Source organism: Saccharomyces mikatae (genome assembly GCF_947241705.1).
Source record: "Saccharomyces mikatae IFO 1815 strain IFO1815 genome assembly, chromosome: 15".
Classification (NCBI taxonomy): domain Eukaryota; kingdom Fungi; phylum Ascomycota; class Saccharomycetes; order Saccharomycetales; family Saccharomycetaceae; genus Saccharomyces; species Saccharomyces mikatae.
Window position 1 is genome coordinate 626,071 of NC_079270.1, and position 25,421 is coordinate 651,491.

The window sequence follows — 25,421 nt, forward strand, 5'->3', positions numbered from 1 at the left end:
TTTACATACAGAATGTTCCCTAAAAAAATATCAAATGCTTTTATCTGTTTCTAATTATTCTACATACATAAACTATTTTAATCAGTTTCTAATAGTCTATGAAGGTAATTCACAGTTTCTTGGGGGGAAGCTATCCAGAGGGTGCATCCAGCCAATCTTGCCTTGAAATCGTTTGCTGAGCCCACCGGTGCAAACTGATCGCCAACATGCAAGGTTTCAGAGGGCTTGATAGGGGCTTCAGGATTATAAAATTGTTGTAGTGAACGAACACCAAGGTCTTTCCCTCCTATATCGCACCAAACATCACTACCACCGTCAAAACAACTAAATTGGATTCTTCTAGAAGGCGCAAAAGACTCTAAAGTGTTTTGAAGAGTTAGTACTATTTCCTCCAGCTGTTCTCGGTCAAGTTTAACTGGAACTTGTCTTTTGGAAGCCTCATCGTACCTTTCGCCTGGTACAATACCAACTGCTCTCACTTTACGAATAATAGCAATTTCTGAAGGTAAGTTTAATCTTTTTCTCAACCTGTTCAAAGTCCTCTCGGCGAAGTCCAAGGTCTTTTCCACGTCTTCGAGAGACCAGGCCTTCATCATAGGCAATAACCATTCCTCTTTGTCAATTTGTCTAAATCCAAAGTTATCCTCTTCTGGATCTTCATAATAACGGAAAAGATAACTTGATTCACCACCCATAATTGTTAAGTTCTCTTTTCGAGAAACTGGTATATCAGTTGAATCATGTAATGCCACAATTAGCCCCCTTAATCTGTTCTCATAGGTTTCAGCTTCATCATATCCAGCAGCGGTCACTATACCCACGTTGATGCCGTAGCGTAACAGCTTGAGTATATAAGGGATTACCGGGTTGGTGTAAACAAGAGACCCGCCATCTTCATACAAGGTAACATCTCCATCAAAAGTAACCAACCTCAAAACTTTACCATTATGCAAATTCTCTTGTTTTTTGAAGTGAAAGATCTGTGCAGTGTTTAGAATATGTCTGATATCATTGAAGCTTGGTGCCACCATTCTACGTGCAGAAATGGCCCTTTGTGAATCTTCCCATAAAAAAGCTTGCTCTAATGGAAGTTCTGTAAAAAATGTTCCTATTGATGGGACCAAAAGGTTCAAACGTGATTGTCCCAGAATATTCAGGGATTGAGAAGAGGCGCCATCTTCAATTTCATCTTGATTGATGTTTCTGGAGTCAAATTCTATCTTATCCTTAATCAGCCCCTCAATATCTTTGAAGATATCTGCATACTGTGATCTTACACGTTGAGTTGTTGCCAAGTCATCATTGTAATCACCTTCATGAGAGACCGCATGAAGAACAAACGGTGAGGCCAATAGCCCCTTTACCCAATCTATAAACTCATCTTTGCGGTGACTCTTTAAATGATATTCTACCCTATACCTCGAAGACATTACTATATAGGTTAATATATGAAATCTTGTTAGTTTCTTGACTATGTAGGTGATATTGGACTTTCCTCGAGAAGCTTCCTTTTTTTAGTACATTCTCTCACCTTTAAATTTTGATAAGTTAAGGGCGGCCCGTCTTACCAAACGTGACGACTGAAAAGATATGTGTTGAGAGATGATATAATACAGGAAGAAGATGAAAAATTCTACACCAACCGATAACTATGGATCAGTACATTATGCTCAAAAAGTTATCGTTGTAATAAGAAGCGAAAGGATAATGGTAATATTAATTAAAACAAAACATTAATTATGCTCAAAAGGAAGTAGAGATCAATGTAAAGAATAAAAAGAAACTACATAAAAAAAAGAGAATACAATCAGGAAAAACCGAAGGAAGCGATTGTTAATTAATCTGATGTTAAGTCAACCACTTCTGAGTTATCTTGAGTCGATGCATTAAAGTCATTAGTTTGTGCCTGTGATTTATTCATTACGGCATGATTTGCTTGTGGTCTCCGTTTCATAAGGGTGGCATACGGATTCTTTGGAATGTAAATGGAAACATTAGAATGCCTTCTTTTCCTACTTCTTCCATCATCAGCATGTCCGGTGGCACTCACATGTATGTATGGAGGGGGTTGTGTCGCTGATGTAGTTCTTGTCGGTAGTTCCGTTTCTGCCTCCGAATTTTGTTCTACAGGGGGGATTACAGGCAAAGTACCTGGTATTCCCAGAAGATTACTATCATGCCCTGTAGTATTGTGGTTGGATCCGTAAAAACTCCTCTGCGCTTCTGTTTGATTAGTTAAGTTTTGTAAAACAGTCGGCAATAGTGGCGTTGAGGGCCCTCTATTGTAGAAAATCCTGCTGTCACCGTTTGTCGCCGTCACGAACGAATTAATACTGCTATTGTTTGTAGGTGTATCATTCATATTCGTATTCATACTTTGGTTTAAGAATGATTTCATCTGAAAAACATCTTGATATTGGTTTGGGTCGATAGAAGGAGAACCTTTGGGTGTTGAAGTATGATTAGGATTGTAGCCACTAGATCCTTCTGATTCCGAGGGAAATATATCTGCCCTTAATTGATCACTAGAAGGATACGCATACCTTGAGCAGTTCCTGCCAGCCGGAACAATGGCCTCATCGTCTGAGCTATCCAGAGATATTATTTCAGGTTCGTTGTGGTTCGAACAATTATTCATATTGGCATTGAACACGTTCCTACTATCATAATCTTGTTCTTGTTTAACAGACTCCAGCATCTCGCTTTTTACATTGTTATTCTGATTGACATCATTCGTGATAACTGCGGAACTATCATGAACCGGTTTCCATGAACCATCAACAGATATCTCGACTTGTTCAATATCTTCTTTGCAATTCTGGATAATGCTGTTAACAAATTCCGAGATTTTTAACTGATTGAAATTTATAGAGCGTTGACAAATTGGACACTGCCATGTAGGAACTTGAGATTGAGAATGAAGAAACCAGAGTGCATCAAAACATTGGATATGCTTGCATTCTTCCGTTTTCGCCGGATACTTCATTCTTGTACACGATATAGGGCATTGCAAAGTCAACACTGTGGAAGTGGTGATAATATCATCATCATCCTGTTCGTTCAAGGTTCTTTTGATGTATGCTATTGTGGCCTGCTTAACGATTTTGGGCCTGTTCAGAATTTTTTCCAAAAGAATTTCAGGTGAGAAAGTTTCCACTATAAAACAACTTATAGAATATTCTTTATCGATGTTAAGATAATGTAAGTCTAATTGATTTACCTCCGGTGGTGATCTGAGGAAAGGTGTTAAGTTTGCAGGACTGCCTGTCCCATTCTGATTCTTTAAACCTTTCACGTTATCCTCTAGCTTATTTCCATTAAATACTAGTTCGCAGGGATATGGAAAATCTACTGCCTCATTGCCAACAGTCTCATATACTAATGGTATTGAATATCCGGAAAACAAATACAGTTTGTAACTCTTGTTAGATTTTAAAAGTTCATGATTAGATTTGCTAACCTTGAACTTCATTTTTGTACATCCTCTTCCTACGAATTGCTTCAGTTTCTTATTAGCATCCGGTATTTGTGCTATGGTTTTGTAAAACGGTGACGTAAAGGTATATGATAAAACCTGCTGTAGGGAAATGGGTGGTAACGTAGCACTCTGAAGAGCAGTCACAGGTAGTTGTCCAGATGCTACAGGATGTTTGAACGCTCCCGTCTTTAAAGCTTCCCAAAGGTTAGAATATTTGGGTAACGATGAGTTTATCTTAACTTTTGCAATAAGGATCTTTATTGCTTTAGGCCTCCACGGATCTATATGACCAATATCACAGGATTTTCTCAGAAACTGCTTTATTCGATCTTGCAAGACAGCTTTTTTGCCTGTTATCGATAAATCCAAAGATTTGCATATTTGCTTCAATTCCACCACCTTCAATTGTTCCATCTCATTTATTGCGTCTTTTATTTCATTTATGAGACCACCTCCTGTGCTGGACAAGGGGTTCGTAAACATATAACTGCTATTGTTGTTACTGTTATTATTAGACATGACACTTGCCATCCTGCTTTTTTTCCTTTACTTTTGCTTTTCCTTATTTGTGAGTTGAGCGTTCCCAGTGCTTTTAGATTTGTGTTATTACACTAAGAAACAGTCCCTTAAAGACCAGCAAAGGGATAACTATAGGATTATTAATTTAAGTGTTCTGTTGTTATAGGTGTACTAGATTGTGCGTATTGTATTATGTTCTGTGTGCGGTAAAATAGCCAACATAGATGGATAAATTAACACGAAAATTAACAAACAAAATCTTAACGAACACACCTCAAGACCAGAAAAAGAAAAGAAAAGAAGGCAAGAACAAAATGATGAGTGAGCATAAGAAGATATTATATGTAGATAATTTTTTAATTCTAAATTGTTAAACTTGAATTATTTTTGCTGGATAGTGTTTTCTTTATATTAAGATATATTTAAGTTCTCTATATTTTACTTTCACGCTGTTATGTCTATTTGTTCTTCTTGTATGTCACAAATGTTAACAATACTTTCCTTCAGCACCGCGGTGGTGCCTCTGGGGAACTTATAGCTCTTTTGCTTTGATTCTCTCACGTTTGGAGTCAAATAATTTCTCAAGTACTCTGCGTCCTTACCTATTTCCATAACACACACATCCACATTGGAACCAGACCCCAAATCGTTCCAGATACCAGCCTGGATCGCATCAGAGGCCAATTTGACGGCTTCGTCCTTCGTAAGGTCTTGCTTCCAGTGTGATTCCAGTACGGCCATTGCCGCTAGAGAACCGGAACCTAGAGATAGATAGTAACCAACATCAGTAGAACCATGTGCATGAATCGAGAACAGGTGAGAACCTGTGGGGTCAACACCAGCAACAATCAAATAAGCACCGATGTGGCCTTGGTACTTGAACAAATGCTGCTTGAGCATCTGTAAAGCAGAGACTACTCTTGGCTCTCTCGAAGTATATAAAGAATGTAATTCAATGTTAGACCCAATTAACTGAGTAACTGCTTCAGTATCGGCGGCAGTACCCGCACCAGCACACCATATTTTGGGGGAAATCCTATGTAATTTCGCGCAATTCTTATCTGCCACAATTGGACCTTGTGTTGATCTTGTATCTGCAGCGATCACCACTCCATCATTATATTTTACCCCCACAATGGTGGTACCTGTAGAAGTGGCCTTGGGTTGTGTGTGCGAGTTTTCCGCTAAGAAACTATTTCTTTGATAATTGTCGAATGATAAACCTGCCATACTCAATTTAATTTTCTCCTTGACTATCAGGCTATGTGGGGAAGTACTCCAAATAAATTTAAACGTTCCACTGATCAACCTTGTTTCGTTAATTGGCTTTCAGCTACTTAGTAGTTTATCCTTTCCATATTTTCCTTTCAGTAATTTTGCCACTCGTCCGGGTGACAAATTATTAGAAGCCCTAACTTATCCGTACTATTTATTTAGGTCATCAAGATAGGGCATGAATCAGACCTAATTATTGTCACTAATAACGAATACAAATAGCTAAGCCTGAGGCCGGTGAATAAGAAACGAAGTTCTAATAGGAGCAAGAACACGAAGAGAACACTCGTATATACTGCAAACGGGTACCGAGTTGGCTATTGGTTGTTCGTAACAACAGAAACAAAGAAATTGAAGCATGGGAAAAGGTGTGGCCAAGTATGGCTTCAAGAGTGGGGTTTTTCCCACAACTAGATCCATTCTGAAGAACCCCACTACAAAGCAGACGGATATCATCAATAAAGTGAAATCGCCCAAGCCCAAAGGTGTTCTTGGTATTGGGTATGCCAAGGGTGTGAAACACCCAAAAGGTTCACATAGATTGTCGCCTAAGGTCGAGTTTATTAATGTAGATACGCTTATTGCACAGACTGTGGCCCAACCTCAGAGTATCAAGTCCAGTAATGGTTCAGCTCAGAAAATAAGATTACAGAAAGCAGAATTGAGGAGGAATTTTTTGAGTGAAGCATTCCGCAAGGAGGAAGCTAAACTGTTGCATCTACACGAATATATGCAAAAGAAAACAAAGGAACTGGAAATGGCGAAAGAATTGGAGCTAGAAAAACTGAACAAGGAAAAATCTTCAGATTTGACTATAATGACTCTGGACAAAATGATGTCACAACCTTTTTTAAGGAATAGGTCACCGGAGGAGACTGAACTATTGAAGTTAAAAAGAAACTACAATAGATCACTACTAAATCTCCGGACGTACAAGACAAAGCTAAACAAGCTATTAAACCTATACCATGTTGCTAATGAGTTTATAGTTACCGAACCCCAATTGGCAAAGAAAATTGATAAGGTATTTAGCGATGAAACGCAAGAATTTTCCGATGCTTATGATGTAACTTCCAACTTCACGCAATTTGGTACCAGAAAATCCCTTCTTTCAGGTAATTCTACCTTACAAACCACAATCAATAACGCAATAATGGGTTCTTTGACAAACGAAAAGTTTTTCGATGTTTCTCTGGTAGATTCGTTCCTGAACAAAGATTTACGAAAGATTTCAGATAGGATAGATTCCAAATTAAATCTCTCCTCCAATGAATCCGGAAATGGAGATAATAATACAACCACCTTGTAAATAACTACTATATATAATACTTTAACATATCATGTACCCGAAAGTGCCTCAAACACATTGAAACTGACACATATACTAATGAAAGAAAAAATATCAAATCGATTATGAATATGCCCCGCTACATAAAACACTGCGATTTGTCTGTCCTCTCCTCCTCTTTCTCTTTTATTAGTCAACGGACGTTATTAATGTGATATTATCACCTTTTAAGAGGATCTTCCCCAAAGGCGTTCCTTTCTCCACATCCTCTTTACCATTCGCGCTATTAACAGGAATTTCCACAGCATCATCGATAACTACGTTCATGAACTCATCAAATCCCACTATTTTACCCCTGATTCTTATGCCAACCTGCTCAAACAACCATATTGTTACCAGTGTTTGCTGTTGTAAATAGTTAAAGATACAATTTATTGGTGGCAACATAGCTTTGCCTTTGACTCTAGTCGACATTGTATATTTCTTGTACTTTTTCTATATCCTTCTTGAATTCTATAGTCTTCTTTTTTCCTATTATCTCTTTTCTTTATAATGAATTATGCTTATCCCACTTCCAATTTTATTCCAGTGTTAGATGCTTAGCTTTCGGTATAACTGAAAAAAAATTTTCGAACATAAGGGATATTGACAAAAAAGAATAAGTGAAGAAAAAGTATAATAAAGATATTGTCCACGAATCTTCACCAAGAGTTCGTCGAGAATACATTACAGGCTCACTTACAAAATGGACAACTTGCAGGTATCTGATATACAAAATGCTTTACAATGCATATCGTCTACCGCATCTCAAGACGATAAAAATAAAGCGCTTCAATTTTTAGAACATTTTCAAAGATCTACTACTGCTTGGTCTATTTGCAATGAGATATTATCTAAGCAAGACCCTACAAACTCTCTTTTGGAATTAAATATTTTTGCTGCACAAACTCTAAGGAATAAAGTCACATATGATCTATCACAATTAGAGAACAATCTACTACAATTTAAAGATTCTTTGTTGACACTTTTATTATCGCATAACCAAAAACTAATCATTACACAATTGAACGTTGCATTAGCACGTCTAGCAATTCAGTTCTTAGAATGGCAGAACCCAATTTTCGAGATCATTTCTTTGTTGAATTCTTCACCATCTATTTTGTTAAATTTCCTAAGAATTTTACCTGAAGAAACTTTAGATATTGCCTCTACCCCTCTAACGGAAGTAGAATTCAATTCCAGAATTCATGAACTTATTGATCCCATAGCAGAGGATGTGCTGAAGTTTCTAGTCTCATGCATAGAACTATTACAAAATACGGATCAAAACTCTAACTCATCAATTTCACTTGAACAAATTTTACGTTGTTTGAACTCTTGGTCTTATGAGTTTCCAATCGAGCAGTTACTTACTGTACAACCATTGATAACCCTCGTATTTGAGACTATTTCTAATGGTAATGACAATGATATGGAAGCATTCGATTCTGCTATCGATTGTCTATGCGTTGTTCTTAGAGAAAGCAGAGATAGTACCAACGAGCAGTTAATTTCTGGTTTATTTCAAGAACTAATGCTTTTGCAAGAAAAATTATTACCCACTCTAATAATAGATCAACCTTTGAATGATGAATATGATTGTGATCTCTTAGAAGGTATGACCCGAGTATTCGTGGAAGCTGGCGAAGCTTGGTCTGTTGTTATATCTAAAAATCCTGAGTTTTTCAAACCAATGGTTTTAGTGCTGCTGATGTTGACCTGCAAAAATGAAGACTTGGATATTGTTTCCTATACTTTCCCATTTTGGTTCAATTTCAAACAAAGTTTAGTTTTGCCAAGATATCAAGACTCAAAGAAAGCTTATTCTGATATTTTTGTAAAATTAATAAATGGTATTATCACTCATTTGCAGTACCCATCAGGCCATTTTTCATCCAAAGAGGAGGAAGATAAATTCAAAGATTTTAGGTATCATATGGGTGATGTATTGAAGGATTGTACTGCGGTCGTAGGAACCTCCGATGCTTTATCACAGCCATTAATAAGAATAAAATCTGCAATAGAAAACAACAATAGTTGGCAAATAATGGAAGCCCCATTATTCTCCCTAAGGACAATGGCTAAAGAAATTTCATTAACAGAAAGCACTATATTACCAGAAATTATTAAAATTATTTGTAACCTTCCGGAGCAGCCGAAAATTAGATATGCCTCAACATTGGTCCTAGGTAGATATACCGAATGGACAGCCAAACATCCAGAACTATTAGAAATTCAATTGCAGTATATTTTTAATGGTTTTCAGTTGCATGAGGGTTCCTCAGATATGCAAAGTATAATCACCGCATCATCGCATGCACTAATGTTTTTTTGTTTGGATTGCTCAAAACTGCTAACCGGATACATTGATCAATTAATCAACTTCTTTTTTAATGTGCAGAACTCTGTCGATATTGAGTCACAGTTTGAACTATGTCAAGGATTAAGTGCAGTAATAAATAATCAGCCAGAATCGAAGGTTTCAGCAATATTCCAACAGCTGCTAGATGATAATTTAAAACAAGTCGAGGCTTTAGTACCTCAGTGGAAGACAAATTCAATGTTATTTGCTCCACAGATTGCTGATAAAATTGATTTGCTATATGCACTTTTTGAAGAATTGAAACCAAGATACAGTTATCCTCAGCAGGGATCAGAACCTTTACTACCAGAAATAGAATTTATTTGGAATGCATTAAGAACGTTGTTGTTGGATGCGGGAACAATGATGGATAGTATCATAGTGGAAAGAGTAGCTAAGCTGTTACGAAGAATCTTTGAGAGGTTCCATGTATTTTGTGAACCAATATTGCCTTCTGTTGCCGAATTTTTAATCCAGGGTTATTTAACCACTGGATTTGGTTCGTATTTGTGGTGCTCAGGTTCTCTTATAGTTATTTTTGGTGATGATGAATCATTCCCCATTTCACCCGACTTGAAGGGTGCTGTTTGGAAGTTTGCTTTATCCCAATGCGAAACGTTCATATTAAATTTCAATAAGTTTGATAAGCTTCAATTAAACAATTATCATGAAGCAATCATTGACTTTTTCTCATTAATTTCGGATTTAATCATGTTCTACCCCGGCGCATTTTTGAATTCTAGAGAGTTATTAAGTCCAGTACTGGATGTCGCACTCGAATGTGTCAACAAACTCGACAACTACGACGCTTATATTTGTATATTGCGGTGTTTGGATGATATCATATCATGGGGGTTCAAAACTCCACCAATTTCAACAGTTTCCATCGAGATTGTTCCAGAAGAATGGAGAAACCAAGTTGTCAACGAAGTAGTGATAGCACACGGTAACCAATTAATATTAGTTTTATTCATTGGGTTAGTAACCACTTTTGAAAATACTGCTCATTCAGATGCCATCAGTTGTATTGTAAAATGTTTGAGAATACTCACAGAGGCGAATAATAACGATTCGACGATCTGTGTCGGATGGATTTATAAAGTGATGGAGCAACTTGGCCAGGTAACCAATAACGAAAGAGATAATTTGACAAAGGCTGTAGTCGAAGGACTGAATTCAAAAGATTACAGAAAGGTAAGGGAGGGAATCAGAACATTTGTGGGATGGTATTCAAGAAAGAATGTCAATTCGAGATTTGAATAAAATGCTTTAAAAAGTTACCTATGGCTCGGCTCACCCATATGTTCTGCAAATTATTAATAGAAGTATAGAAACAGACTAAAAGAAAAAAATAGGACATGAAGGATGATTTTGATTGTTTAATCGAAGAGAAATTAAGTATTAAAATAAAATTCTAATTAAATATAGCATTGTAAAGAAGAACAAGGAGAAATAGCAAAAAAATTATAAACGTCTCTTTACACGTTTTGATGACTCAATTTTCGAAGTACATCAGGATATGCCCTGAATATCTCATCAAACCTATGAGGGTAGGAATGATGAAAGACCTCCGGATCGTTACCGAGGGCAACAAAGAAGGTTGCTGTACCTGATCTGATGGCTTCTGTTGCGATGTTACAAATCTGTAAGGCGATAACAAATGAAAAGGCCATTAAGGCACCATTATAGGCACCGTCTGAATTGTATTGAGGTGAGGTGAATCTTAGATACAAGAATGTGAACAAAGCGGTCATGTAACTGGCAAACATTGCAAATAAACCCAGTGCGATATTTATTAGGTTATCATTGATCAGGGCATCCATACCCTTTTCTCTTAACATGTACCAAGTTTCTTTAGCGGCTCTCAGGTAAGGTTTCCCATAGAGGGCGATAAATGAGTACGCATAGTGATTGAAGTACTCAGCCAGCCATTTAAGGAACCCGATAATCCAATCAAACACCATAAACAAAATTTGGATAGCAATTTTTCCGCCACCATTGGAGGTAACATCCTTTCTGATCATTTGTAATACTTGCTTCAGCAGTTCGATCAGAGCAACTAGCAACGACCCAAAGCAAATGGAACCAAAGGAGTAGGTCATGGCTCTTTTCAATGCCCCAAATGCAGGCCACCTTGGCATTCCTTGATCTGATTTTGACATATAGTACCAGCTGCCAAAGACACCAGAAATAACACAATGAATGACGTTTCTGATTACTTCAGAGATATAATAGCCGCAGAAAAACACCACAACCAAGACACCGATTAACTTTGAGTGTGAACAACTGCCACCGGAGACGTCGCAGCCGCCATTCGCGCTATTGGGGTCATATTTAATGTAAGTTGCCACGATGACTGCGGAGAAGAGAAACCCAAACGCACTGGCAACAATGGCACCAACAAAGGAAACAAAGAAGATTTGTGGACATTTTTTCATGGCATCGACGACAACCTTCAATATCGCTACGGAGAGAGGAATTCTAGATCTCATGCCCCAATAGCACCAGGCGGTCATGAACGTGAAAACCAAGAATACAATCCCTGCAGACCAGTACCGCAAGGACATGTACATAATGGCTGTCCCAAGAGAAGCCACTAGATTAATGATCATACCACAATATATGAATTGCTTCGGAAAAATCCGACAAAGCGTGAGGCCCAAAATGGAAAAGATCAGGGCAATAATGCACACAAAAACCAGTAAGATAGCAGAATTTGTGTTCAGCGTACCAGTGTTAACCCCATCGTATATCCCGGAACCCGTACTACTATAGTTCTGGGACCACGCTCTTAACGTGATGGCAGCAATGGCGATGAACCCCCCCACAGTACAAAGGAAAAGAATCGTGAACGGCCAATCGTTCCACTTAGGCTTATTGTCATTTTCTGTAGGGAAGGCTTCGTCAAAGCTCCCAATAGGGGCGCCACTCGTTTTCGAGTTTAGATTGTAATACTGATCCTGCCTAAAATGGTACGGCGTCTGACCGTCACTGGGATTCGCCGCGGCAGAGTTCTCGGATGAGCTGGGCGGTCTCTGGTTGGGATCGTACGCTGGAGGTGGTTGTGGAGGTCTCTCGTATTTTTCATTCGATGACATATCGTATCACTATACTTATAATCCCAGTTATTCTTGATTACCCTGAATGAGGATATGCACGTTTAAGCTGTTTATGGCGAGCAATTAAAATAGAAGATAAAAACTAATATAGAGTAGGAGCTTTCTCACTCGCTTTGTTTTCCTAGAAGAAGCGATTACGGATGAACTACAATTTAAAGAGTATATACATATCAGGAAGTGTTAGCACTCTACGTGTATGGTTATGTGATTGTGATGATGATCCTATATATAAGTAACTGTTAAATCATTACGCAAACAGGGAACCCCTTAAACCCCTCAAGGATCTACTGTTGGAAGAATCCTATTTGGAAGGGTACCACAAAAAAGAAAAGATAAAAAAAGTTTCTACTGTGGTTACTGTAGTAGTCGTCCTTTCCCCCTCTGCAACCGGCCGTGCCGTGCCGCGCGGTGTCTCTAACGCAGTACTATTACGTATGATAACTCCGCTAGCGCAGTGCGCCGCTCATTGAAGAGACTTGATAAGAGCAAAGCTCTTTGCTACGTCACCGAAAAGGATGTCTCGATGGGACTACAGGTAGTTTCGAAGATATCTTCAGGTAATACGCTCGAGGTGATGATGAATAGCAGCGGTTTGGTAAACTATGGTGTGTAAGAAATGACCAAAATCCGAAATTAAAAGTTGATATTTAACTCTCGATAAATGAGTCACCTTTTATAATTGGTTGAAATGTTCACTTGAACGTGACGTTTCAAAGAATAAGAAGTTGGGAGACGACCGCAGCCGTGCAACTTTTCACGGGGTGCACGGGTGCAAAATAGGTACGATTACCGCAATGTGTAGTAGTGGTTTAGCGGTCCAATGTTGGATAAAAGTTGACTTTGAAAGGAAGAATAATTCCTCTGTATCGTTAATAATAGGCAATTTAATCGTTATTTTTCCGATGTGGGACCCCCCATCAAGATGATTTCATAATCTTAATAATTATATACACATTTAATGATAAAAAATAACTAATGAGGATATTACAGTACTTGTGTTTTTTGAGGCAGTCTTGATTTGAAACTACTTGTTTTCGTAATCATTGAAAAGTGTAGAAAACTCGGATTGATCTAGCAACTCCTCCCAAGCTGAATTGTAATTTGTCCAAAATTCATCTGTCAACATCTGAATAATTTCTGACTGACTTCTTGTCTGGTTCCTAGTGTCACCTGGTGTTGGTGATATGGTTTGGATCATCGGGGGAGTGGCTGTTGGAGCTACAGAGCTTGCATTCTGCTGGTGCTGGTTTTGCTGGTTCTGGCGTTGCTTGTCACTCTCTGTTATAAGGTCTGATGATAGGTGGTGGCTTTGTGGGTCCAGTTCTTGTTTAATCTGTGCCAACCATGTTTCCTCAGTCATCTTTCTGAATTCGATCACGTTTCCAAGAATAGTTCTATAAGTTCTTTCAATAGCCAAATCCACTACGAATTGCGATGATCTATGCATGGTGCGTATTAATTCTTTATTTCCAGCCGTGAACAGGCGATCGAAGATTGTCGTGTACAAATTCATTGCAGTACCTAACGATAGATCCTTGTCTAAGGGGACAGTTATTCTGGTCAAATCCGACCATCCAATCTCCATATCATTGGATAGACATATTCCATTCTCGAAAAGTGTCATTTTGAAGTAAATCAGTGAACAAAAAAACACTAGAGTTTTGGAAAATAGTCCGGCCGTGAAGCTCATTGACAAAGCCATATGTGGCGGTAAGTGTGGGTAGGAGGCATCGAATTTCTCCGGATAAATTGCTTTATCGATATTATAGCATCGAATTGTGGTATTGACAATGACAGAGAAATTGATTAGAACCAGTTGAAAAGTATTATTTTTAGACTCAATATTTCTGGATTTCAAGACAGAATGTAACAAGGCATAGAACGATAACAATAATCCCAATGCCATACTTAGAATTCTAGTTTCTCTTAGGGGAAATTCCCCAGTTTGATTTTCATCCGTGTAATGACCAAGTGGGCCAAGTTCTTCCTCGACAAAACTGATAATTTGCTTAGAGAAAACCTTTAAATCTGGGAACATTTCTCTATCGTAAAGGGCTAACAACATTCGTCTTGCCATTTTCAAATACCTTTTCAGTTTTCCCTCATATGTCTTACTTTGACTATTCAATATACAATAATCTTGCTGTTCATCTAAATAAAAATTGTTAATCAGCAAAGGTTTACCAATGTGACTAGAAACATTGTAGTCGATCACTATTGCCATAAACCAGACATTTTCCAAACTTTCCATGCTCCCCATGAATTCCTCTTGATCCTTGAATGTTTCTCTAATATTTAAATGCAATCCTAATGTGGTAGTCGTGGTGAATAAAGATTGGTTTATGTTAATCAAATCTGAGCCATCTCCGCCGAATGAATAAACCTCACGATGGTAATGGAATAGTATCAACATCTGGGCACGCTCGATATAGAACACTTTAGCCCTGGACGCACCATTCAGGAACGTAAAGAATTTCTCAACAGGTGCTGGGACATTCGCAAAAAAGTATTTTAGACACAGAATTAATAGTATTACAGCAGCTTTATAGTAGTTTTTCTTCGCATTGGATAGGATATAAACGATGGGCCTCTCACCATTTGCAAGGATCTCTTTTCCCGGCATGAAATAATCCAGAAAGTCTCTTTTAACTTTTGATTTGTCGAGAATTATATTAATCTCATTACATGTTTTATCGATAAAAAATTCATCTAAAATAGACAAAACTTTATCATATGATGGTAAGAAGTTGCATATTTGTTTAATCAATGAATCAGGTTCCCAACTAGACTCGTCCAAAAGACTTAGATCCCTGCGCATTGTCCTCTTGTTGTTTTGCTTCCATTTATTTCTTTCAACCTTAACCTTTGTCCATAATTGTTTGTATTTCTCAACAAACCCCCAGTTACTGTTTGCAATTTGTGTTCTCATAGAAGTTGGACCATAAAGTATCGATCTACCAGAGTGCTTCAATTGTAAGTAATAACAGTCAGCATATGGATTTATTACACCGCCTGGTAATGGAGAGGAAGTATTGGTAGATCCTCCGCATCCACTAGCACTCGAAAGAGGAAAATTTGGGGAAGTATACGTGGAACTCACAGACGAGGTGATATTCTTTTCAGCTTCTAAAATACGGATTTTGTTTTCCAGCTCTTCAATTTTCTTAGATAATTCGGCAGTAGAATGGGAACCATAGATAGCTTTCTTTTCGATGTTCTTGTTGAATTCTTCAGCGTACCGACATGTCATTAAGTTTCTCGAAACACATGTAGAGCACATTGGTTTCTGTTGATCACAACGAAGTTTTCTTCTCCTACAAAAGCTGCAAGATTTTATAAGTTTGTTCCTCTTCTTACCGCTGTTAAAAGTCGATATGCCACTGTTATTTCCATTGCCGCCACCAACAGTACCATTACTGTTATCGCTTGGAGGCGTCACTTCAGCAGTTTGGAAAGTTCCCAGTAAAGCATCGCTTTTTCTTTTCATTGCTATATTATTTCCTACTCAAAAGCCTGCGGATGTTGAAAATTTTTGCTCTTTCGCCCTTGACTAACCTTATTTGTTCCTTAATTCTGAGCTTTCTCTTGTATCTCCCAAATTTGATCTTTTTGGCAATTTCAAGAAGAGAACGCCTAGCCAAGTTAGTCTGATAAAATGTCCAACCATGCACAGCACTTCGATTTTCTTGGCACCTGCTAGGTTTTCCTGTCTATTTACTTCTGCCTTATTCTAATGTTGCCTATAGAACCTGTGCGATTTTCTAATTTCCGCGGATTTACCCCGTTCACTATGATTTCTGACGGTATTACGTTATCAAATCTATATTCATTATAGATGTGGCAAGAGAGAATATACTAATGATGACTGCAACTTGTATACGACTTTGAGGTGATCATACGTAACTTCTTTTCAAACTTGATAGCGCATTACTGATGCCAACATACTATCAAGATCAAAAGTTGAAGTAGAATATTGAAGACGATGGTATAAACAGAAGGCGCTTCGGAACTAATCTTCATAAGGCATAGTAAGAAACATCTATTGTTTAAATAATTTTGTAAGTAATTGGGATAACGTGCTCCCTTCTAATTCTAAAGGTCATTTGTCGCGAATAATTCTACGTGCGGCTTGATTATTAAACGCCTCGCGAGGTTGGCTTAAAGGGAAACCACAGCTTCACGATACCAGATTATAATTGAACAATACAGAAACGCTATGGAGATTAAGAGCATACAGGCAAAATTGCGAAAGGATAGAAAATGATCGAAAAGGCAGATAGTCATGGTATAATACGTTCTGAGACCGCACGTGAAGGAAGAGAGAACCAGGTCTACTCACCCGTTACCGGTGCGAGGTTAGTTGCTGGCTGCATATGTTTGACACCAGACAAGAAGCAAGTTCTCATGATTACATCTTCTGCGCATAAGAAAAGATGGATTGTTCCCAAAGGCGGTGTTGAAAAAGACGAGCCTAACTATGAAAGTACCGCTCAACGAGAAACCTGGGAAGAAGCTGGTTGTATAGGTAAAATTGTTGCAAACTTGGGCACAGTGGAAGACATGAGACCTCCAAAGGATTGGAACAAAGATATAGACAAATTCGAGAACTGCAGAGAAGATTTGGAAGTAGCAAAACATCCGCCAAGGACTGAATTCCATTTCTATGAATTGGAAATTGAAAATCTTCTCGACAAGTTTCCTGAATCTCACAAAAGGCATAGAAAATTGTACTCTTATACAGAAGCTAAAAAAAACTTGGTAGATGCCAAGAGACCTGAATTGTTAGAGGCCCTTAATAGGTCTTCTATTATCAAAGGGGACAAAAAATTAGCTTAGATGCAGACTAGCATATATATTTATATATAAATATTTATATATGTATAATGGTTCGTTAAGCTTCTGCAAACATGTTCGTCTTTTCATCTGTACATCATTTCGATCCGCCTAGGAATCCCGACATCATGTCCTGTAAGAAATTAGATTGCTTAGGAGCAACAATGCCGAAATATTCTTGGCCCAGAAATTCTAATTCACTTTTGTAAGTTTGAGAGAAGTCTAAATAATGGTTCTTCAAATTCAAGAAATAACTTTTATCCTTTGTTTGACATGTAATCAATAACAATTGCAAAAAATTCAAATCGGAATAATCTTCAAAGAAAAATATTTTATAACCGTTTTTATCAATCTCCTCGTACTTTGGGTGAAATTTATCAATAAACCTCTCCAAGAAAATATTCTTGGATTCATGTGCAAATGATATATTGCAGATGAATAAATAGTTGAAAATCAATCTACTAAAAAACTCTGCCACTGTACTATCTTCGACTTCGTCTACCTGGCATAACCAGTTCCATAGTAAATCAACATATTTGGTCATTGAATCATGTGTGCCCAACATGAAATATCTTTCAGCTTCGTAAACGAAACCACCTTCTAAAAGTTTCGTGCCAATAGTATTGTGCAGGTATGGATCTCCGAATTTATACTCACTAAATTTGATAGACCAATTATTCATGCCAGTAATAACATCCTTCAAATTGGGCTCGCTAGGATCTAGCTCGGCTATTAACCTAACCAATCTGGCAACAGAGACGTCATCAACTCTAACCTCCGCTAAATCGTAAACTTCTAGAAGATAAAAGATCAAGTCCGTCCCTGAGCCGCCTTGTTTTGCCTTCAAGAAAGACAGGGCACCTTGACTGATCAGTTCTATGGCATGTTCGTATGATTTACCTCTGACATATCTGTTAGCAATAGTTCTCAACGTTTGGTGAGCTTCATAATAATCTCCGGCTTTAATTTTACTCTCGAATCTTTGTAAAGTTTTAGCGAGTTTCGCTTGTACAGCATCGGATTGTGTAGAAACCATAGCTTACTGTTATCGGTTACGTCCTTTTATTCCCTTGATTTGGTTGTTTTACCGCACATGTTTGCATTTCATTTTTTAACTTTCATTTGACTTTTTTTCCCCATTGTTAGTTACCTTAACGAAAAGAGACAAAACGAACAAACAAAATACTGAAAGGTGTATTTTCATAATGAATAATTGCTGGTATCGATTTAATAGAATAGACAACTAGTTTGCTTCACAGTTGGTATATTTTTGGACATGACCGATAGATCTGCTATTCAATTAATCGATGAAGAGAAAGAATTTCATCAGAGTGCGTTACAATATTTTCAACAATGTATTGGAAATCGTGATGTTGGTCTAGATTATCATGTCATCTCCGTGTTCGGTTCTCAATCTAGTGGTAAATCTACTCTACTCAACGTCCTTTTTAACACCAATTTTGATACCATGGATGCGCAGGTAAAAAGACAGCAGACTACTAAAGGTATTTGGTTGGCTCACACAAATGAAGTTAATACAACTATGGCAATCAATAGTGGCCGTCCAGATATTTTTGTACTTGATGTTGAAGGTTCTGATGGTTCAGAAAGAGGTGAAGATCAAGATTTTGAGAGAAAGGCCGCCCTGTTTGCCATCGCAGTATCTGAAGTTCTGATTGTTAATATGTGGGAGCAGCAAATTGGACTATATCAAGGAAATAATATGGCATTATTGAAAACAGTTTTTGAGGTCAATCTTTCTCTTTTTGGAAAAAATGACAATGATCACAAGGTTCTGTTACTTTTTGTAATTAGAGACCACGTAGGCGTTACTCCCCTCTCAAGTTTAAGTGACTCTGTTACAAGGGAATTGGAAAAAATATGGTCAGAGTTAAGTAAACCTGCCGGTTGCGAGGGTTCCAGCCTGTATGACTTTTTTGATTTAAAGTTCCTTGGGTTGGCTCATAAATTGTTGCAAGAAGATAAATTTACTCAAGATGTCAAGAAATTAGGTGATTCGTTTGTAATGAAAGGTACAGAGAATTATTACTTCAAGCCTCAGTATCATCACAGGTTACCATTAGATGGATGGACTATGTATGCTGAGAATTGCTGGGATCAAATTGAACACAACAAAGATTTGGATCTTCCAACTCAACAGATTCTGGTGGCTAGATTTAAAACTGAAGAGATTTCTAATGAAGCTCTAGAGGAATTCATTTCGAAGTACGATGAGTCCATTGCTCCCTTGAAGGGTAGTTTAGGTTCTTTAACATCTCAATTAGTGAAGCTTAAAGAAGAGTGCCTAACAAAATATGATGAACAAGCATCACGCTATGCAAGGAATGTGTATATGGAGAAAAGAGAAAGTTTAATTGTAAAACTGAATTCGCATATTTCAGGCACAATAAATGAGTTTTTAGAAACGTTAATGGAAAAACTATGGGAAGAATTAAAAGTGCAAGTGCTTTCTAGAGACAAAGCCACCACTTCTTTCGTAGAAAGTTTAACTATAGGTAGAACTAGCATTGAGAAAGAATTTAAAAAATCAATAGACACTTTCAAAAACCTGGGCCTACTAACATCAGATGAAGAAATTACTAGCAAATTCTCCACTGATTTTGAAGAAAAAGTTAAGCAACTACGTGATGCTGAATTAAAAACAAAAATCAGCCGTATCAGAAAAAATTTGATCCCCGAGTTGAAGGATCACGTAATTCATTTACTATCACATCCATCTAAAAAGGTTTGGGATGACATAATGGACGATTTCGAATCTACTATCAGAAGCAACCTCTCCGTTTATCAATTGGAAAAAGGGAAGTATGATTTTAAGATTGGATTTTCAGATGGCGAAAACGCAAATATTTACAAAAATATCAGAATTTTAGCGTGGAGAACCTTAGATACCACAGTACATGACTACCTGAAAATAGATACCATTGTTAGTATATTGAGAGATAGGTTTGAAGATGTATTCAGATATGATGCTGAAGGATCTCCCAGATTGTGGAAAACAGAAGAAGAAATCGATGGGGCATTCCGCATTGCAAAAGAACATGCCTTGGAGGTATTTGAAGTTCTTTCGCTTGCCATCACGTCTGAAAACGTTGAGATTATACCTGATGTGCCAATGTCAGAAGAAGAAAATGGTGAGGACAATGAAATATACCGGGATAATGAGGGCGTATTCCATTCCCGTCGCTTTGCACACATTTTAACCGAATTGCAAAAGGAAAATGTTTTAGATCAATTCCGCAGGCAAATAAATATTACCGTCTTGGATTCCAAAAGATCGATCATCACTACGAGAACGCATATTCCACCCTGGATTTACATTTTGCTAGCTGTGTTGGGATGGAACGAATTTCTGGTCGTTATAAGAAACCCCTTATTTGTAACTCTTACCTTAATCTTTGGTGCGACCTTCTTTGTCATCCATAAATTCGGTTTATGGGGACCTGTTGTGAATGTTGTTCAGAGTGCCATCGGTGAAACGAGAACTGCAATCAAGGATAAATTAAGAAAATTTGTCGCTGAAGGTCCCGAAATGAATGAATCTTTTGAAATGAAAGATTTCTCCAAGCACGAACAAAAGGAAGAATGATATGGAGATAATTCTTTTGCCAATTTTTTGTGTTTACTTTTTTCGTTATTGTTATTGTTTTTCTTCTCGTATGTCTATATGTTGACATGTAAATATAGGTAACTATATATATATGTATATGACATTGAAATATATATGAGTACATATCGCAAACATAGGGTCTATGTGGGTACTTTGATAATCCAAGGGACCGCACGACGAATAAAGTTCAAGTAGGTGCAGCGTTTACAGATGTTTTCCATAAATTAATTTGTTCTTCTAACAATTTTTTTTCGTCTCTTGTAGATTTGCTAAATAAGAAATGCAATACGTTCTCCCAAAACTGTTCAAATGTTTTCAAGTCATTTAAATTCGTCGGTTTGGATATTAAAATTGTAGGTAAATTTTTCCAGTCATCCTTTTTTATCTTTGAGTGCTTGAAAAGCACTGAAAATACAGATACCCAAAACATAAAAATGCAACGCGAAGCGTTTGCTAGTGTAACTAACTCTTCTGGATTGTAATCGATAAATTCAATGTCTTCCCCATACTCTTTTCTTAGGGCATGATCAATGGCAAAAAAAACTGCTTCCCTTATTTGGTCATAGATATTTTGTAAGAGTTCATCTAAAGACAAAGAAGTCGATTTTACATCGGGCACATAGGCATTTGACGTGTCACAGTGATCTAGAGTATTTATTGTGGAGACGGACGAATTAGCAAACCTCATTTGGTTCTCTTCATATGCTTTCAAAGCAATTAAATTTGCATCCATTCCTTTCCTAAATGAAACAGTTAGTACACCTTCAGTTAATGCCTTTGTACAAAGATTCTTGTCATTTGAGAGTAAAATAACAAAGCAATTTAGAACCTCTTTGAAATACAAACAACAGTCCAATATAGAATCATCCTTTATACAGTCTGGATTCAACTTTTGCTTCAATTTTTGACCTATTAAACCAGAATCTAAGTTTGCAAGATTTTTGTAGATCCAATCGTTTCCCCATCTGGCTAGAGTACCTATTGTTTTACCCCGTTCCTTATTAGTGTCACTATCGACATCTCTAACGACATCGAAGTTCTTTTTTAATCCGTCCAGCTCTTGAATTACGGTGCTTGGTATGATTATCAAGTGGTGGTAAGTGTTACATAGTGTTCTCAGCTTTTCTAGAGTATTTAGATGTGAAATAATGAAATTAGTGTCAACGACGAAGACAGTTTTCAAAATTGTTGGGTTCAATAGCAATATGCTGTCATCAATTCTTTGCATAGAAGACACCATTGGTTGTACTTCTAATTCCCTTTGGTCAGAAAGATATTCAGAAATCATTTCAACGTCGGTTTCATCGTTCAAGTCAAACATCGGTATATCCCCGTCTTGATCATGGTCTACATTGTCGCTAATACTGTCTGACTGCGCTGAATCTCTATTTGGAGCTGTGGATGCTATAATGTCATCGATGTCTTGGACCGTATATTTACCGTGTGGTCTTGAGTCAGCAATACCTTTTATAGATTCAGAAAACCTATGAAATAATGAACCGTTGGAAGGTCTCGATGTCATATGGTTTCTGCCTTTTGAGAAAGCTTGTTTCTCATCAGTCATAGATTTAGGATGCAGATGGAACAAATGGTACGACTATATCCTATACCAATTTCATGTTCAGCACGGAGAACATATATAACTAGTTAATCACGCTCGCGTCTATATACTTTTTGATGTATATAGACGCGTGGTTTTTGCATTTCAATATTTAGTGAACACATTTATTATTAAGTACAATAGAGCTATTATTATTATTTAATTATAGTAATTAACTATTGAAAGAAACGTACATAAGAAAAATAAAAGGCACAAATATATAAAATAGATGTTTTTGTATAGCTAATACCTTCCATCTGCAGATACGCTTCTTAACGCAAACGACGAGCCTCACGTTCAGATTCCATTAGAACCAAGATATCGTTTTCTCTAACTGGGCCCTTCACGTTTCTGACAATAGTTCTGGAAGTATCTTCCAAGAATTCGACACGGACTTGGGTGACACCACCACGAGAACCGGTTCTTCCTAAAACTTTGATGACCTTGGCTAAAGTGACTGGGGTTTTGTTATCCATGATTGCTGGCTTGGTTTCCTGGCTTTGAAACAAAATAAAATAGATAGTAGTCACAACTGGCAATAAGTCAATAATTAGATTGAAATTTCATTTTTTAATACAAATAGTTCAACGACCAGAAAAAAATTTTGTCAAAAAAAAAGTGCGTGGTCATTATACACGGCTGCGTCTGTGTAAATGAAAAATTTGTCATCGCTGAGATAAAAAGATTGAGATTGGCAGTTTAAAAGGGGATAAGATTAGTGATCTACTAGGAGAATTACAGAAGTAGAGCAACACCGATACAGTAAGATGTCGTCGTCGGTAGAAGAATTAACTCAGCTGTTTTCGCAAGTTGGGTTTGAAGACAATAAGGTTAAAGAGATTGTCAAGAATAAAAAGGTTTCAGATTCACTATACAAATTGATTAAAGAGACACCTTCAGGTTACCAATGGAATAAATCTACTAGAGCACTGGTACATAACCTAGCTTCTTTTATCAAAGGTGCGGATCTTCCTAATTCTGAATTGGTTGTTAACGGTATCATTAACGGTGACTTGAAGACATCCCTACAAGTCAATGCCGCCTTCAAATATGTAAAGGCAAACGGCGATGCATCTACCAAGGAGGGTATGAACGAAAACTCTGGAGTGGGTATTGAAATAACTGAGGATCAGGTTAGGAATTATGTCATGCAATATATTCAAGAAAACAAGGAAAAAATATTGAAAGAACGTTATAAGTTAGTGCCAGGAATATTTGCAGATGTTAAGAACTTAAAGGAACTTAAATGGGCGGATCCACGTAGTTTTAAGCCAATTATTGACCAAGAAATTTTAAAGCTCTTGGGTCCAAAGGATGAAAGAGACTTGCTCAAAAAGAAAACCAAGAACAATGAAAAAAAGAAGACATCTTCTACAAAGAAAAGTTCTAATGATGCTACGTCATCTGATCCAAAGAGGACCATGTTTAATGAAGGTTTTCTAGGTGATTTGCATAAAGTTGGTGAAAATCCACAAGCCTTCCCAGAGTTGATGAAAAAACACCTTGAGGTCACGGGTGGTAAAGTTCGTACAAGGTTCCCTCCAGAACCAAACGGTTATTTGCATATCGGCCATTCTAAAGCTATCATGGTTAATTTCGGATATGCCAAATATCACAATGGTACTTGTTACTTGAGATTTGACGATACTAACCCCGAAAAGGAAGCCCCTGAATATTTTGAATCCATCAAAAGAATGGTCTCTTGGTTAGGTTTCATGCCTTGGAAAATAACTTATTCAAGTGATTATTTTGACGAGCTGTACGGACTTGCTGAAGTTTTGATTAAAAATGGCAAAGGTTACGTCTGCCATTGCACCGCCGAAGAAATTAAAAGAGGCCGTGGTATTAAGGAGGATGGCACCCCAGGGGGACAGAGATTTGCTTGTAAGCACCGTGATCAATCAATTGAACTAAACTTGCAGGAGTTTAGAGATATGAGAGATGGTAAATACAAACCCGGTGAAGCTATCTTAAGAATGAAACAAGATTTAAGCTCACCAAGTCCACAAATGTGGGATTTAATTGCTTATAGGGTCTTGAATGCTCCACATCCAAGAACGGGTACTAAGTGGAAGATTTACCCAACTTATGATTTCACCCATTGTTTGGTTGATTCCATGGAAAATATTACGCACTCTTTATGTACCACTGAATTTTATTTATCTAGAGAAAGTTACGAATGGTTATGTGATCAAGTTCATGTGTTCAGACCTGCTCAAAGAGAATACGGTCGTTTGAACATTACTGGTACAGTTTTGTCCAAGAGAAAGATTGCTCAACTAGTGGATGAAAAATTCGTTAGAGGGTGGGATGATCCAAGATTATTTACTCTTGAAGCCATACGCAGACGTGGTGTCCCACCCGGTGCCATCTTATCTTTTATCAACACCTTAGGTGTTACAACAAGTACTACAAACATTCAGGTTGTTAGATTCGAAAGCGCCGTCAGAAAGTATTTAGAAGATACTACACCAAGATTAATGTTTGTGTTGGATCCTGTTGAAGTTATTGTGGATAACTTATCTGACGATTACGAAGAACTAGCAACCATTCCTTTCAGACCTGGTACACCAGAATTCGGAGAAAGAACTGTGCCATTTACGAACAGATTTTATATCGAAAGGTCTGATTTTTCAGAAAATGTTGACGATAAGGAATTTTTCAGATTAACTCCAAATCAACCAGTTGGGTTAATCAAAGTCTCACACACGGTTTCTTTCAAAAGCTTGGAAAAAGATGAAGCTGGTAGAATTGTAAAAATTCATGTTAACTATGATAGCAAGGTTGAAGAAGGTTCGAAGGTAAAGAAACCAAAAACTTATATTCAATGGGTTCCAGTTTCTTCTAAATATGACTCGCCATTAAGAGTCACAGAAACCAGAGTTTACAATCAATTGTTTAAATCTGAAAATCCATCTTCACATCCTGAAGGCTTCTTGCAGGATATTAACCCAGAAAGTGAAGTCATTTATAAAAAATCTGTCATGGAACACAATTTCGGTCACGTTGTTAGAAATAGTCCATGGGTCGTTGATTCTGTCAAAAATTCGGAATTTTATGTTGGAGAAGATAAGGAATCCAAAGAAGTTTGTAGATTCCAAGCTATGAGAGTAGGTTATTTCACTCTGGATAAAGAGAGTACGACTGATAAGGTTATATTGAATAGAATAGTTAGCTTAAAGGACGCTACTTCCAAATAGATTATTTAATATGCATATTTATATATATATATCCCTATTGGTTGAAGATGATGTAACAGTGTAATTTCACTATTTCTATA

At 37.3% G+C, this 25,421-nt stretch overlaps 14 protein-coding genes across 14 annotated transcripts; 5 read left to right on the plus strand and 9 right to left on the minus strand.

Annotated features, from left to right (window-relative positions):
* Positions 1-77: 77 nt before the first annotated feature.
* Positions 78-1,430, minus strand: ISN1 (IMP 5'-nucleotidase; the record flags this gene model as incomplete). The annotated part of the gene is made up of 1 exon (XM_056225791.1): positions 78-1,430. One exon carries the CDS (start codon positions 1,428-1,430, stop codon positions 78-80), a length of 1,353 nt encoding a protein of 450 aa, XP_056079575.1.
* Positions 1,431-1,837: 407 nt separating this feature from the next.
* On the minus strand, positions 1,838-4,009 carry NFI1 (SUMO ligase NFI1; the record flags this gene model as incomplete). The annotated part of the gene is made up of 1 exon (XM_056225792.1): positions 1,838-4,009. One exon carries the CDS (start codon positions 4,007-4,009, stop codon positions 1,838-1,840), a length of 2,172 nt encoding a protein of 723 aa, XP_056079576.1.
* Positions 4,010-4,441: 432 nt separating this feature from the next.
* On the minus strand, positions 4,442-5,227 carry PUP1 (proteasome core particle subunit beta 2; the record flags this gene model as incomplete). The annotated part of the gene is made up of 1 exon (XM_056225793.1): positions 4,442-5,227. One exon carries the CDS (start codon positions 5,225-5,227, stop codon positions 4,442-4,444), a length of 786 nt encoding a protein of 261 aa, XP_056079577.1.
* A 403-nt stretch (positions 5,228-5,630) lies between these two features.
* Positions 5,631-6,581, plus strand: PET123 (mitochondrial 37S ribosomal protein mS26 PET123; the record flags this gene model as incomplete). Its single annotated transcript, XM_056225794.1, has 1 exon — positions 5,631-6,581. The coding sequence occupies one exon, from the start codon at positions 5,631-5,633 to the stop codon at positions 6,579-6,581; it is 951 nt and encodes a 316-aa protein (XP_056079578.1).
* A 168-nt stretch (positions 6,582-6,749) lies between these two features.
* On the minus strand, positions 6,750-7,034 carry SME1 (mRNA splicing protein SME1; the record flags this gene model as incomplete). Its single annotated transcript, XM_056225795.1, has 1 exon — positions 6,750-7,034. The coding sequence occupies one exon, from the start codon at positions 7,032-7,034 to the stop codon at positions 6,750-6,752; it is 285 nt and encodes a 94-aa protein (XP_056079579.1).
* A 271-nt stretch (positions 7,035-7,305) lies between these two features.
* Positions 7,306-10,224, plus strand: MTR10 (mRNA transport regulator MTR10; the record flags this gene model as incomplete). The annotated part of the gene is made up of 1 exon (XM_056225797.1): positions 7,306-10,224. One exon carries the CDS (start codon positions 7,306-7,308, stop codon positions 10,222-10,224), a length of 2,919 nt encoding a protein of 972 aa, XP_056079580.1.
* A 215-nt stretch (positions 10,225-10,439) lies between these two features.
* On the minus strand, positions 10,440-12,059 carry PNS1 (Pns1p; the record flags this gene model as incomplete). Its single annotated transcript, XM_056225798.1, has 1 exon — positions 10,440-12,059. The coding sequence occupies one exon, from the start codon at positions 12,057-12,059 to the stop codon at positions 10,440-10,442; it is 1,620 nt and encodes a 539-aa protein (XP_056079581.1).
* Positions 12,060-13,104: 1,045 nt separating this feature from the next.
* Positions 13,105-15,567, minus strand: YRR1 (Yrr1p; the record flags this gene model as incomplete). Its single annotated transcript, XM_056225799.1, has 1 exon — positions 13,105-15,567. One exon carries the CDS (start codon positions 15,565-15,567, stop codon positions 13,105-13,107), a length of 2,463 nt encoding a protein of 820 aa, XP_056079582.1.
* A 773-nt stretch (positions 15,568-16,340) lies between these two features.
* Positions 16,341-16,916, plus strand: DDP1 (polyphosphatase DDP1; the record flags this gene model as incomplete). The annotated part of the gene is made up of 1 exon (XM_056225800.1): positions 16,341-16,916. One exon carries the CDS (start codon positions 16,341-16,343, stop codon positions 16,914-16,916), a length of 576 nt encoding a protein of 191 aa, XP_056079583.1.
* A 94-nt stretch (positions 16,917-17,010) lies between these two features.
* On the minus strand, positions 17,011-17,949 carry GET4 (the record flags this gene model as incomplete). Its single annotated transcript, XM_056225801.1, has 1 exon — positions 17,011-17,949. The coding sequence occupies one exon, from the start codon at positions 17,947-17,949 to the stop codon at positions 17,011-17,013; it is 939 nt and encodes a 312-aa protein (XP_056079584.1).
* Positions 17,950-18,189: 240 nt separating this feature from the next.
* Positions 18,190-20,520, plus strand: SEY1 (dynamin-like GTPase SEY1; the record flags this gene model as incomplete). The annotated part of the gene is made up of 1 exon (XM_056225802.1): positions 18,190-20,520. One exon carries the CDS (start codon positions 18,190-18,192, stop codon positions 20,518-20,520), a length of 2,331 nt encoding a protein of 776 aa, XP_056079585.1.
* A 208-nt stretch (positions 20,521-20,728) lies between these two features.
* On the minus strand, positions 20,729-22,105 carry SWT1 (mRNA-processing endoribonuclease; the record flags this gene model as incomplete). The annotated part of the gene is made up of 1 exon (XM_056225803.1): positions 20,729-22,105. The coding sequence occupies one exon, from the start codon at positions 22,103-22,105 to the stop codon at positions 20,729-20,731; it is 1,377 nt and encodes a 458-aa protein (XP_056079586.1).
* A 308-nt stretch (positions 22,106-22,413) lies between these two features.
* On the minus strand, positions 22,414-22,617 carry RPS28A (40S ribosomal protein eS28; the record flags this gene model as incomplete). Its single annotated transcript, XM_056225804.1, has 1 exon — positions 22,414-22,617. One exon carries the CDS (start codon positions 22,615-22,617, stop codon positions 22,414-22,416), a length of 204 nt encoding a protein of 67 aa, XP_056079587.1.
* A 291-nt stretch (positions 22,618-22,908) lies between these two features.
* GLN4 (glutamine--tRNA ligase) lies at positions 22,909-25,341 on the plus strand (the record flags this gene model as incomplete). The annotated part of the gene is made up of 1 exon (XM_056225805.1): positions 22,909-25,341. The coding sequence occupies one exon, from the start codon at positions 22,909-22,911 to the stop codon at positions 25,339-25,341; it is 2,433 nt and encodes an 810-aa protein (XP_056079588.1).
* Between the last annotated feature and the right edge of the window lie 80 nt (positions 25,342-25,421).